Source organism: Bos taurus, chromosome 4 (genome assembly GCF_002263795.3).
Source record: "Bos taurus isolate L1 Dominette 01449 registration number 42190680 breed Hereford chromosome 4, ARS-UCD2.0, whole genome shotgun sequence".
In the NCBI taxonomy this organism is placed as follows: domain Eukaryota; kingdom Metazoa; phylum Chordata; class Mammalia; order Artiodactyla; family Bovidae; genus Bos; species Bos taurus.
The window spans coordinates 74,901,656-74,913,788 of record NC_037331.1 but is presented as its reverse complement, the minus strand read 5'-3'; the positions used below and the strand labels follow the sequence as shown (position 1 = coordinate 74,913,788).

Sequence of the window (12,133 nt, the reverse complement as noted above, 5' to 3'; positions counted from 1 at the left end):
AAGGGCACTGGGAATGAGGAATGAGTTCACCAATGCAGGTCAACCCCACAGAGGAGCCTGGAGAGTTGGGAGATGGAGGGAACCTCAGGAAGGGTAATGATTCCACGTGAGGGGAACTGCATGCTTTGTGGAAGGTGGCTGTGCAAGAGTCTGCAGGGCCTTGGCAGCAGGGGCCATCCACGCAGCACCTACAACAGTGAGAACTCAGAAGCCCCTGTGAGCTCCACTGGGAGCAAGTGTAACTGACGAGGGGTCAGATAGGGGTAGGAAATTAAGAGGTACACACTATTACGTATAAAATAAATGTGCCATGAGGATATATTGTACAGCATAGGGAAAATGGCCAATATTCTATCATAACTATAAATGGAGTATAATCTTTAAATATTGTGAATCATGATGTTGTATATCTGTAACTTGTATAATATTGTAAATCAGCTATACCTCAACTTTGAAAAAAAAAAAAAAGTAGATTTGCAAGGTCTAAAAGAAACATCAAAAGCAACTGGGACCCTCAGATGGAACGCAGTGTGGTGAATGAACTGGGCATGGGAATGACGCTTCAAGGTGTGGACAGAGGCTTGACACACAGCACTTAGAAACCATGCCTGAAGTACAGGAGTGATGAGGGCTTCACCTCTAGACAGCAGGATGCTCTGCATCACAGAAATACTGACATGGCCCCAGACTCTCCAAGTGGACAGGCTGAGGAGCCTCGTGCCCGCCCTGACACCGAGTAGACCACAGACATCCCCGGCCGGTTCCTGCAATCCCAGCGATGCACAAAGATGGGCACACATGGAGTTACCACCACAACACTTGCTTTTGGCTATTTAATGTCTGGACAGAACTAATTGGACAAAATTGTTTTCACTGTCTCTCCCAAATCAGGTCTGTTCACAGTTTGGTGCTTGAAAAAGATGAAAGGCCAGTGTTCTCAAGCGCCTGGAAGAAGTCTCATCCCTCCTCTTTGAAACTGACCTCCAGAGGCTTCTTTCTATAAACCTGGCAGGTGCCACCCTTCATTCCTTTTCTCTTTCATGATACTTGTGACTCAAACTGCAGATCCCGTGGCCAACAGAGAATATGTTTCGGAGAGACAGACTCACACAACAGAGACTAAATGACGCAGCCATACAACCTGGACACCAGTGTAATGAGCAAACAGAAACAGAACCCACATACCTATTGCTCATGGGGCTCCCCAGTAGTAGGAAGGCTGCCAGTGCTCAAATACCAGGCATTCCCCTTCCGCAATCGGGAGGGCAAGGGAGAGACAGACATATAGCTTCAGGTGAGGAAGCTTCTAGATGACAAGTTCACTAACTGACCATCTCAACACAATTCACCAAGCCTGATTCTCACAAGTGCCATCAGACTCACAGTGGTGTGGACTCTTAACAGCCTCCAAGCAGGCTGCAAGGAGATTTTCTATCTAAAGGTGAACAGGCTGCTTGTTCTGGGTTCTACTCTCCAGGAAATGATAGCAAGGTAATAAGACTCACCTTCACCGTCTGCACTCAGGTTCTCGTAGGAGTCCCAGCGGATTAGCGGGTCTGCTGTGTTGAAGTCCACAATCACTCTGTGGTCATTCTGCAAATGTTCACATCCTGCAGGGTGGCGGAAGGGACAGGGGTGGACAAAGGGTGTTAGTCCCAGTCAAGCTGGCACCTGCCAGCAATGTGCAGAGAGGAGCCTCTGGATCTGAGTGCCAGCCCAGAGTCCAGACCCACACCCTCTCCCACAAGCCTGCCAGTAATCTGAGCTGGAACTGAACAACAGTGCAAACCACTTGGCAGGAAGGAAAGGTGAACACTGGTCCTCTGTCTTCCAGGTGGGAGGCTCTGTGCTCTGGATGGTTTCTGCACAAGGGGATCACCTGGATGGCTCTGCAGCTCAAGGACCCAGCAGAACCCTGAGGAGCAGCCTCAGGGCTGGTGGACGGGAGGGGTGGGTTTGGGCTCTTGCTCTCTGAGGCTTCCAGGAAGATTTTTACCCCACAGCCTTGCATTTAACTATTCATGCCTCAATCTATGGCACTGGACACAGAAATAGGGTACTTCTTTTCCACAGCTATTAAAAACTGAATTAAAACTTTCACAAATATGAATCTCAGTGATGGAAATGAGCCATTTGTCTTCACAGTAAAGAGACTGCTTTCTCTTTCAATGTATTGTTAGAAGAAAGGAGTCTATTTTGCACACAAATAGTTGCAGTCTTTCTACTATATTTCTAGTCCTTTTTAAAAAATATGTGGTTGCTTTTTGAGGGGAGAAGTAAACAGGGCATCAAATCATCGTCCCAATCCTGAAGTTCTGGGCTCTTCTTTGGGCAAGCCACACCATCTCTGGGGTCTTTTTGACCTAGCTGGGCCTCACTGTCTCTAGGCTAACACCTTCCCACTGTCTAATATTCTATTTTTAATGTATTATAAATCTTTCCAATTATGTGCAAAGGTGGGAGGTTCTACAGAGACTCCAGCATACACATCACCCAACCAGGTGCGCATCTTGCTGCCCTCTCCACCCTCCTGCCAGCACTCTGTGTCTACGCACCTTGAATCTTCTCAGGAGTGGCTGAGAAGACTAACTCAATCTTCCCATTATCAGGAAAACGGTCATCTAAAAAAGAAATCCTATTTCAACAAATTTGGAGACAAATGAATTTTGTCCTTATATTCCTACCAGGGCAATACCACTCCCAAATCTCCAACAGCACACCAATGACAGAGAAAAATGTTAGCATTTTTACTGCTTCTCTAGAATTTTTTTCTTTGTTGGAACAATCATCAGTCTTTTGTGAGACTGGTAATAATTTTGTCAATAGGCTGGTTTATAGTGTAGGCGGGGGCATAGTGGAGAACAATGAAAGGAACACATGAGGCTCGCGGGGGCCACGCACTAAGGGCCTATTCTCCCTACACTCAGTCTGGACCCGGGGAGGGACCTCACCTTTGCTCGCGTTGTCCAAATCCTCCTTCGCAAACACAAGTCTGTAGCCCTGAACAGCCCCGGTGTGAAACTGCAGGCGGAAAATGACATCACGGGTGGCCGAGCGGTACTTCTTGTGGTAGCACTTCACCTGGGATGAAAAGGGGTGTGTTTTCCAGGGAGCCCCACCTGCGAGGAAGGCTCCTGTGGGAGTGCACAGGAAGACGTCTGAAGAATGAAACTGCGCAGCCTCTTTTTCCTAATTTCATCTAGACACTCCACATTTACCTTAAAGCCTTCCTGCTCTCGTGAAAGGAGCAGGCAGTCATTACTTCCTGTACTCGGCTCAATACTTATGTTGTGTGCTATAACAGAGAGAGAGAGAGAGATGGCAAGAAGGGAGAAGGAAGGGAAAGGGAAAAGGCCTTGGAATGTAAATTCCACAGCTGGGCTGTCAAGACGTCCTGAATGACAGTTTGAGACCAGTCTCCAGAATCATCAGGGATGTGACTTGGATTCAGGCTATGGCTCCGAGGCCCTAGGTCTCTGGGAGCAGCTCAGGCCTCTGGGGTGACGGTGCCAATAAGCAGGGTAAAAGCACCCCTTCCGGGCACTTGGCAGGGAAGGGTGGGTGGAGGAGGGGCCCTGGCACCATTTCTCACCTTTCCATGGGGGCCCCCCTGCCTGAGGTGTCTGGGGGTAGGGCTGCCCATGAGGAGGGCAGGAAGGCCACGGCAGAGTGGTGTATTGCAGGAGAGAGGGCCCTTCCTCCCTCCTAAGTAGGGCAGGGGCTCCTTTCCAGGGTCCCCAGGGGTTCAAGCCCAGAAGCAGGCTGGATTCTGCCCTCAGACACTCAGAGTGGAGGAGGCCACGCCCTGCACTGCGCATGCCCAGGAGGAAGGGAGGCTAGAGGTGCAGGGATCTCACAGGCAGCCATGCTCACAAAAGACTCAGGTCAGAAAAAGATGGGCTTCAGATATCTTGTGCCAGGTCAATGAGAAGCAGTCCCAGCAAGCATGGTCCAGACCAGTGATTCGGGAGATGCTGTAGGTGACTGTTCTGTGTGTATGTTCGGTCACTCACTCATGTCTAACTTTGCAACCCCATGGAATGCAGCACGCCAGGCTTCTCTCTCCTTCACTATCTCCTGGAGTTTGCTCAAACTCATGTCCATTGAATCAATGATGGCATCCAATCATCTCATCCTCTGTCCTCCCCTTCTCCTCTTGCCTTCAATCTTTTCCAGCATCACAGTCTTTTCCAGTGAGTGGGCTCTTTGCATCAGGTGGCCAAAGTATTGGAGCTTCAGCTTCAGCATCAGTCCTTCCAATGAGTATTCAGGGTTGATTTCCTTTAGGATTGTCTGGTTTGACCTCCTTGCTATCTAAGGGACTCTCAAGAGTCTTCTCCAGCACTACAGTTCACAGGCATCAATTCTTCGGCGCTCAGCCTTCTTTATGGTTCAACTTTCATATCCACACATCACTACTAGAAAAACCATAGCTTTGACTATCCAAACTTTTGTTGGCAACTTTTGTTGTCTCTGGTTTTTAATATGCTGTCTAGGTTTGCCACTGCTTTTCTTCCAAGGAGCAAGTGTCTTTTAATTTCACGGCTGCGGTCACCATCCACAGTGATTTTGAAGTCCAAGAAAATAAAGGCTGTCACTGTTTCCACTGTTTCCCCATCTATTTGCCATGAAGTGATGGGACCAGGCCTTCAGTAACCAGAGAACCATCACTCGAGAGAAAAAATAAAGACCCAAGGAGCTTCGGCCCCTTAGGGCAAACCCCAAAGGTGTTTACCTCTGTGCTATCTACAAGGAAACAGTCTGATAAATAAATGAAGAAATGTACACAAACCGTCAGAGGAGCGATTCATGTTGACAAACACAAGCCCCGCAGTCACTATGCAGGAGGCGCCAGGCGGCCTGTGCACACGCCTGGTGGGAATCCAGATTCAGGCCTGGCCTCCAGGCCCCTGTCCAGGGCTGGCATATGGAACCAGCCCACAAGAACTCTTCAGAAATGTGACAGCTTCCATTTACTCTCCAACAGCAAATGGATCTCCGGTTGCCAAGTCCTCTCTCATTTCATCTGGGGTCTCTGGCTCCTCTGCAGAGTCCAACCAAAGGCTGTGCCCCCAGCCCTCCTTCCCGAGATGCTGCTTGAGTTCTCACCCCTCCGAGGCCCCTGCACAGCACTGCTGTGCTCACACCGACTGCTGAGCAGAAGGCCCCATCCCACACATGCTGCAGCAAGACCCCCACGGAGAGGACATGCCCCCATGCACCTATCTCTGCTGGATGATGGACCCACCCTCTCTGTTTGCCTTTCTCCACTGCTACCCTGGAAGTGAGAGGGAAAGGGGAAGAAGACTTGGAGAAAAGGCAAGAGAGTTTCAGGCACATGCCAGTCTGACTCTGAAGTCTTTATCAATACTGAGGGGAACCAAGGCTGTAAAATAACAACAAGGCCTCCCTCCAGAAGCTGACAGCCCCTGACGGAGGTGGCCCCAGGCCAATCCACAGGGTCATGCCTCATAGTAGCTCCCCTCCCCGTTTGGCACCAGGTTCTGTGGGCAGGTAGAGCCCCTGGTGGACACAGGGCAGTACAGGTGCTGGGTAAAGAAGCATAGACAGCCTAAGGGCAGGGGAGGATGCCCCTCACGCACAGCTCCCTTTGGGGGAACCTTTCTCCTGCTCTGAGTTAAAGGGTTCATCCTTCAGCCAGCTCCTGATGTACACAGCTCATCCCTACCAGAAGCCCCTAGGCCCGCCCCAACCTTTCCCAGAACCCAAGGTGCTCCATGGTCTCCCCTCCTCTGGTGTCACCATCGCTCATCACAGCAGCTATACACACACACACAGAGGGTGACTCATCAGACACGAATCCCAGCCCACTCCAGGCACCAGGAGGGGGGAGGCAGAGGTCACCACGTGCCCTGGAACAGGGGAGGAACAGCAGATGGGTTCACCCTCCCCTCCCCGCCCCCTGGCTGCCCGCTGTCAATCGTCCTGGTGCACAGACACCTTCCCAGGCCCTGCATGACTCTAGTGTCTAAAGACTAGTTTTTCACAGGACAAGGGTTCAGGGTGGAAGGAAGAACAAAGTATCCCACTGCCACAGAGCATCCGCCTTCTGCACACACGTGCCCTGCCTGAGGGGCTTCCAGGGACTCCTGACAAGTGGCACTGGCAGGGACCTGAGCCCTCCCCGCAGTCCTGCCCGCTGTTTCACCATATTCTCTTCCCACTGCTCATGGCTGCACTCGCCACCCGCTCCAGTCCTCCTGGCCACCTCAGGAATGAGCCCAGCTATCTCCTGAAGGCGCAGAAAGCCACAGGCATCTCCCTCGCATGGGGACCTACAGCTCCGACCAGAGAGGAGATGGACCCACCTCCACCCAGTGGAGCCCCACCCCCGGCACCTCCCACAGAGTCAGTAATGATTCATCATCCGAGCCAATAAATGTTAGTAGTATCTGTGACAAGAGACCAGAATCATGCTCTTAACACTCCATGGAAAGAATCAGCAGCATTTTGCTTGACAGAAGTGCCCCAAATGCTTCTTTTAAGGTACAAAGAATCGGTAGCATTTTATGAAGATTAGAGTGATGAAGGTTGTAATACCCTCTTCATCCCTTCAGCGTTAGCAGTTTCATTTACCTATGTCTCCCCAGCGAGTTTCTAAGAACACATCAATCCCCTGCCTTCAGATTTTAGAATATCTGCACTTGAAATAATTTCTCTCCACTTTGCTGGTGGGCCTGCTGGCTGTTTACACAGGCATCAAGGAGCCACAACCACACACCCTCAAAGGTTTAGCAAGGCTACTGGCTGCCTTCCTAAGTCACAGCACCTACATCATCCAGGGCCAACACTAACCATGATTTCACTTGGAGGTGAAAATGATTTCAGAGGGTGGCAAGACTGTAACTTACTCCCTAAACCATTAGGAGGACAGCAGTAAAGCTGTGAATAAAAAATACAAGTAGATCTACTGAGGGCTTCCCTGGTGGCTCAGCAGTAAAGAATCTGCCTACAATGGAGGAGACACGGGTTCAATCCCTGGGTGAGGGAGGTCCTCTGAAGGAGGGCACATCAATACACTCCAGTATTCTTGCCTGGAGAATCCCAGGGACAGAGGATCCATAGCGGGGGCTACAATCCATAGGGTCACAAAGAGTCAGGCAACTGAAACTGAGCACTCATACACAGATCCACTGGGCTGATACAGAATGGACTGGGCCCGACCCAGGTCTAGGAGACTCACGGCAGAGGGAGAAGGATGCATGCACAGCAAGTCACAGGGCGATATAGCACAATAGACAGCCCATAACGACGTCCAACAGGAGCAGATCCAGAGGGGCTGAGGATGCATTCATCTTCCCTCTTCTTACTTAAGTGCCCTTAACAAGAAACAATAAACTAACGTGTTGTTTGTTTGTGACAGCTCCTTGAGAAGGGTCCCCTCTGTTTAGAAGTCAGGTTGCTGGAGCCAGGCAACGGAGCCCCACAACCACGAGGCCGAAATGTAAGTGGCCATGGGGTTGCACAAGCAGGGGCAGCAAGACGAGGCATGTGGATGGGAAAGTGTTTACAAGCCCACTGGGGCCCTGGACCAAGGCCAGTTCTTGACGGGGCTGCGGCCCACGCGAATTCCTTAGCGAGGTTACATAACGACACGGCTGTGCTCGCAAACGCTCTGCCCTCCCACTTAATAGAAGTGTGTTTACTGAATACCTGAGGCTCTGCCCTTTAGGAGACGGTGTCCAAACCTCAGTACAAGCACGTCCCAAAGATGGGCAGGTCAGGTGTGCAATGGGGAGGGTGTGTAGGAACAGGCCGGCCATGTTTAGGTGAAGCCAGACGATGGGTAGGTGTCACCCTGGCTTCAGCAGTAATGGCCCCCTCAACAGCCCGCAAGTCAAAGGAATGACAGATGGAGTCCACTCCACTTTCCCCCACAGTGTTCCCAACCCAAAGAGATCACAAGGCCTTACTTCTTATAAACTTGACCCCTATAACCTTTGCTGCTGCTGCTAAGTCGCTTCAGTCGTGTCTGACTCTGTGTGACCCCATAGACGGCAGCCCACCAGGCTCCCCCGTCCCTGGGATTCTCCAGGCAAGAACACTGGAGTGGGTTGCCATTTCCTTCTCCAATGCATGAAAGTGAAAAGTGAAAGTGAAGTCGCTCAGTTGTGTCCGACTCTTCGAAACCCCATGGACTGCAGCCTACCAGGCTCCTCCGTCCATGGGACTTTCCGGGCAAGAGTACTGGAGTGGGTTGCCATTGCCTTCTCTGATAACCTTTGCTGCCTGTCTCAACAGAGAATCAATCCCTCATGAGGAAAGAGGCAGGTTTATCTGCGCACAGGGCTGACATTTACCAAAATCAAAGGGAAAAAAAAGCAAAAGACAGCATGCTGTCTCAAAGGATGGTGACCATGGAGTCACCTTGGGACACCTTCCCTGGGAGCTCCCCTTCCACCTTCCGGAGCAGAGGCAGGCTCTGCAGACACCAGACAGCCCGGCCGAACCCTCTGCGGCTGTGAGTGGGAAACCCATAAAAGCATTCTCTACAATGCAGGATTTGGTCCAACTCATGACGGTTGCCAAATTCTTGACGAGAAATGAAAATGCCTACATACTTGAACTTTAACACAGAAAGGCCCTGACATACTCTCCATGTCCTCCTTTCTCCACTGAAGGCAGGCTCGTGAATGTTCAGCGGTACACATCAAGTGGTAACTGACTACAATTGAAGGACAGGACAAACTGAAACGAGCAGGTCTCCCACAGTTAGGCTGAGACTGTGTACTTCTCCTGCCTCAGAGACTTGGGAAACCAGAGCCGATCTGCACAGTAGGAGGGGAGACGGCTCTCCGCTCCCCAGATGCTCAGCCAACACCATGGAATGTTCTGCCACCGTCTACTTCCGTGTGCTGAGCGCTGAGGTCATTTTCAGGTTGAACCAACAGTCCTGGGATTTGGAGGAGCAGCGTGTACAGATCACACAATGCAGTGTGTCCCCCCGAGATTATGTTCTGAGTGTGGGGATACCTGGGGCTGATCCTCCAGGCTGGCCGGTGCTGTCAGCACCCCTTGAGAGTCTCTCCTCCTCAGACACATGGTAATCACCTCTCCCACCTGTGAGCCTTCAACTCCTGCCTCTATGCACACGTGAACACACCAAATTCTCCTGGCATGAGAGTGATCACCAGCGTATCTCACTCAACGTTCACAACCACCATGTTACCTGGTTCAGGACATACGCTATGGGGAATGAATGAGGGGATGAGTGAACACTGGTAACAAGTCAAAGCCAAGGGTGCTGGATAACCCATGATACCTGACTCCACTATTAACCTTATTCAGTTCAGTTCAGTTCAATTCAGTCACTCAGTCATGTCTGACTCTTTGAGATCCATAGCCTGCAGCACGCCAGGCCTCCCTGTCCATCACCAACTCCTGGCGCTTGCTCAAACTCACATCCATCAAGTCAGTGATGCCATCCAACCATCTCATCCTCTGTCCTCCCCTTCTCCTCCTGCCCTCAATCTTTCCCAGCATCAGGGTTTTTTCAAATGAGTCAATTCTTTGCATCAGGTGGCCAAAGCATTGGAATTTCATCTTCAGCATCAGTCCTTCCAATGAATATTCAGGACTGACAGGTTGGATCTCCTTGCAGTCTAAGGGACTCTCAAGAGTCTTCTCCAACACCACAGTTCAAAAGCATCAATTCTTCGGCATTCAGCTTTCTTTATAGTCCAACTCTCACATCCATACATGACCACTGGAAAAACCATAGCTCTGGCTAGACAGATCTTTGACTAGACAGTTTATTCTAGAATGGGTTTACTCAATGAACACAGATATTATGGGCTGAACTCTGTGACCCCAAGATTCATCTGTTGAAGTCTTAAAGGTGGTGAGGGTAGTCAGGTTATACAGGTGAGCCCTAGTCCAATCTGACTGGGGTCCTTTTAAGAAGAGACCAGGACCTAGACACATGTAGAGAGGGAAGATGACGTGAGGGCCTGGGGAGAAGAGAGTCATCCGCACGCCAAGGATAGAGACCTCCGGAGATATCAGCGCTGCTGACACCTTGATCTCTGCCTTTCAGCCTCCAGCACTGTGAGGGAATCATGTCTGATGTTTGAGCCCCCAGTCTGTGAGACTTTGTCATTACAGCCCTAGGAAACTAATATAAGAGGCTAGAGCCACTGCGAGGCTTCATAGAGGTCAACAACTAAACTAAACCTCCTGGGTAATCATTTCTACAAATGAAGCAAGGAAAAATTACCCCGTGGGATGGAAAATTACCCACTTCCAGCTGTAACCCGTATCACCCTTCCCCCGTCTGATAACGCTGCAAAAAAATAAGTGCAGAGTGTACAAAAATGAACTGTAAACACAGGAAGTATAAATCAAATAATAATTCAATCTAAAAATACTCCATGTTAAGAATGGACAGAGGTGCAGGAAGGGGCTGGTTTTATCAAGTTATGCATTTCCTGTGATGAGATCTGGGAGATCCTATTTGCCCCCATTGCCAATGGAAACAAAAATTCATGGAAAGGGTGCCTTCAGGGCAGGAAACATTCCCCTCAAGAGGCCCCCAGGCAACAGAACACCTGAATGCCAGACCTCTCAGCTTCCTACAGCATCACTCACGGCTCGTCCAGCCAGGCTGTGCCCTCACACAAGCAGCAGCCTTCAGGGCATGCTAGAGTGTGAACTTGCCCAAGGACTCCCACCTTTGGGGCGGGCTCTAGGCAATAAGGTGGAGACAACGGCACTCTGGGCTCACAGCCAGGGTGAGCTGCCACACCTGAGAAGCACAGTGACTGGCTCCAGAGAGGCTGGAACAAGTCAACCACCCACCTCAAGGGCTCGGCATCCATCTATGAGAGATCATCAAATGTGGCCTAAGGGAGGCACAGCTATGTGTCCAATGTGGATGACATGAGTGGGCGGCATCTGCAAGACCGCAGAAAAGGGCCGTGGGGCCGTGTGCAGAACAAGACCGATAATCCAGCATCTCTGGGGCTAAGCAATTGAGGAGCAGTAAACCAAGGGGCTCCTAGGCCACCTACAGGAGCCTGGACCCTCTCTTCCCACTGTGGGCCCAGGCACTGGAGCACTGTGCTTGGATGGGGTCACTTGGATGGGGTCATGCTGTGAGGCGCAGGGCTCAGGGACACAAGCAGTCCTGGGATTTAGGACATACTGGGGTGAAGGAGCTGCATGATTGATGAGATGTGGGGCAAGGAGACGCTGAGAGGAAGCTCCCATTTGGGGTCTGGGGAACAGCGGGGGATGGTCCTAGGAAGCACAGAATGGATTCCAGGGGGGCTGGACCCAAGACAGAAGCAAGTAAGAGGCAGCCTGGACCCCTCAGAGCAGTTGCTCCTGCCAGAAGGAGCAGCACTTGTGAAAGGGGAGCCGCCCAGAGGACAGTAGACCTGCCAGGAGCCGAGGACCACCCAGAGAGGAGGGGCTGCAGGCGGAGCTGAGGGAAGAGGAGGCCCCATGAAGAGCAAGCAGCTACATGATGCGAACACCAGGGAGATGGCCACTGGGGGGTTGGGGCAGAAGGAGAGCAGACGGCAGGGGCCGCTGAGCGTGACCTGCCCTTTCCTAAAACCCAGACTAGAAAGTGGGCAGCAGAGGCAGGGTGCTCACAGGAATGAGGTGTCTGACCCAGTGGAGAGGCACCAGGGCTTCCTCCCCAGCTCCTCTGAGCAGGGTGCAGCCCACGTGCTCTGAGGACCATGCCAGGCTTCTTGCCATTCCTCCCACTCGGGCCTGTGCTGCACCCACCTCTGTTCTCCTGCAACTGGGGGGGAGGTCCCCCTCCCCTTGAAGACCCTGCATGCAGGCCATGAGCTGCCAGCACTGTAAGAGGAAGGCTCCAGTCTGACGGCTCTAAACTGACCGTGCCTGCCACACCGGTGGCCACCCGACATCCCCACCCAGGCCTTGCTTGGGCCCAGAGGTCTCAGGCAGGTGCTCGCCAAACCCTCGCTGGCCCAACACCTTCACCTACAGCTGGTGCTTCAGAAGGCCCCACTGGGCACTGAGCAGACTCATCAGTGTGCACTGGAAATGAAACTTCTTGAGAAGGGCCTAATAATCACACTTTCGGACTTCTTGCAAAGAGGTAGCAAAGGCACAGGGAGGGGCAAGTCAGTGAGTC

At 51.6% G+C, this 12,133-nt stretch overlaps 1 protein-coding gene across 10 annotated transcripts in view; it reads right to left on the bottom strand.

The window, feature by feature from the left end:
- The window catches only part of TNS3 (tensin 3), a 222,564-nt gene that overhangs the window by 83,703 nt on the left and 126,728 nt on the right, over positions 1–12,133 (bottom strand). For all 10 annotated transcript variants that reach the window (XM_005205612.5, XM_024991105.2, XM_059885917.1 and 7 more), the window contains 3 exons: positions 2,952–3,081; positions 2,556–2,621; positions 1,506–1,610 (listed from right to left, as the gene is read on the bottom strand). In XM_005205612.5, coding sequence (XP_005205669.2) covers positions 1,506–1,610; positions 2,556–2,621; positions 2,952–3,081 — 301 coding nt within the window. The remainder of the gene's footprint in view (positions 1–1,505; positions 1,611–2,555; positions 2,622–2,951; positions 3,082–12,133) is intronic.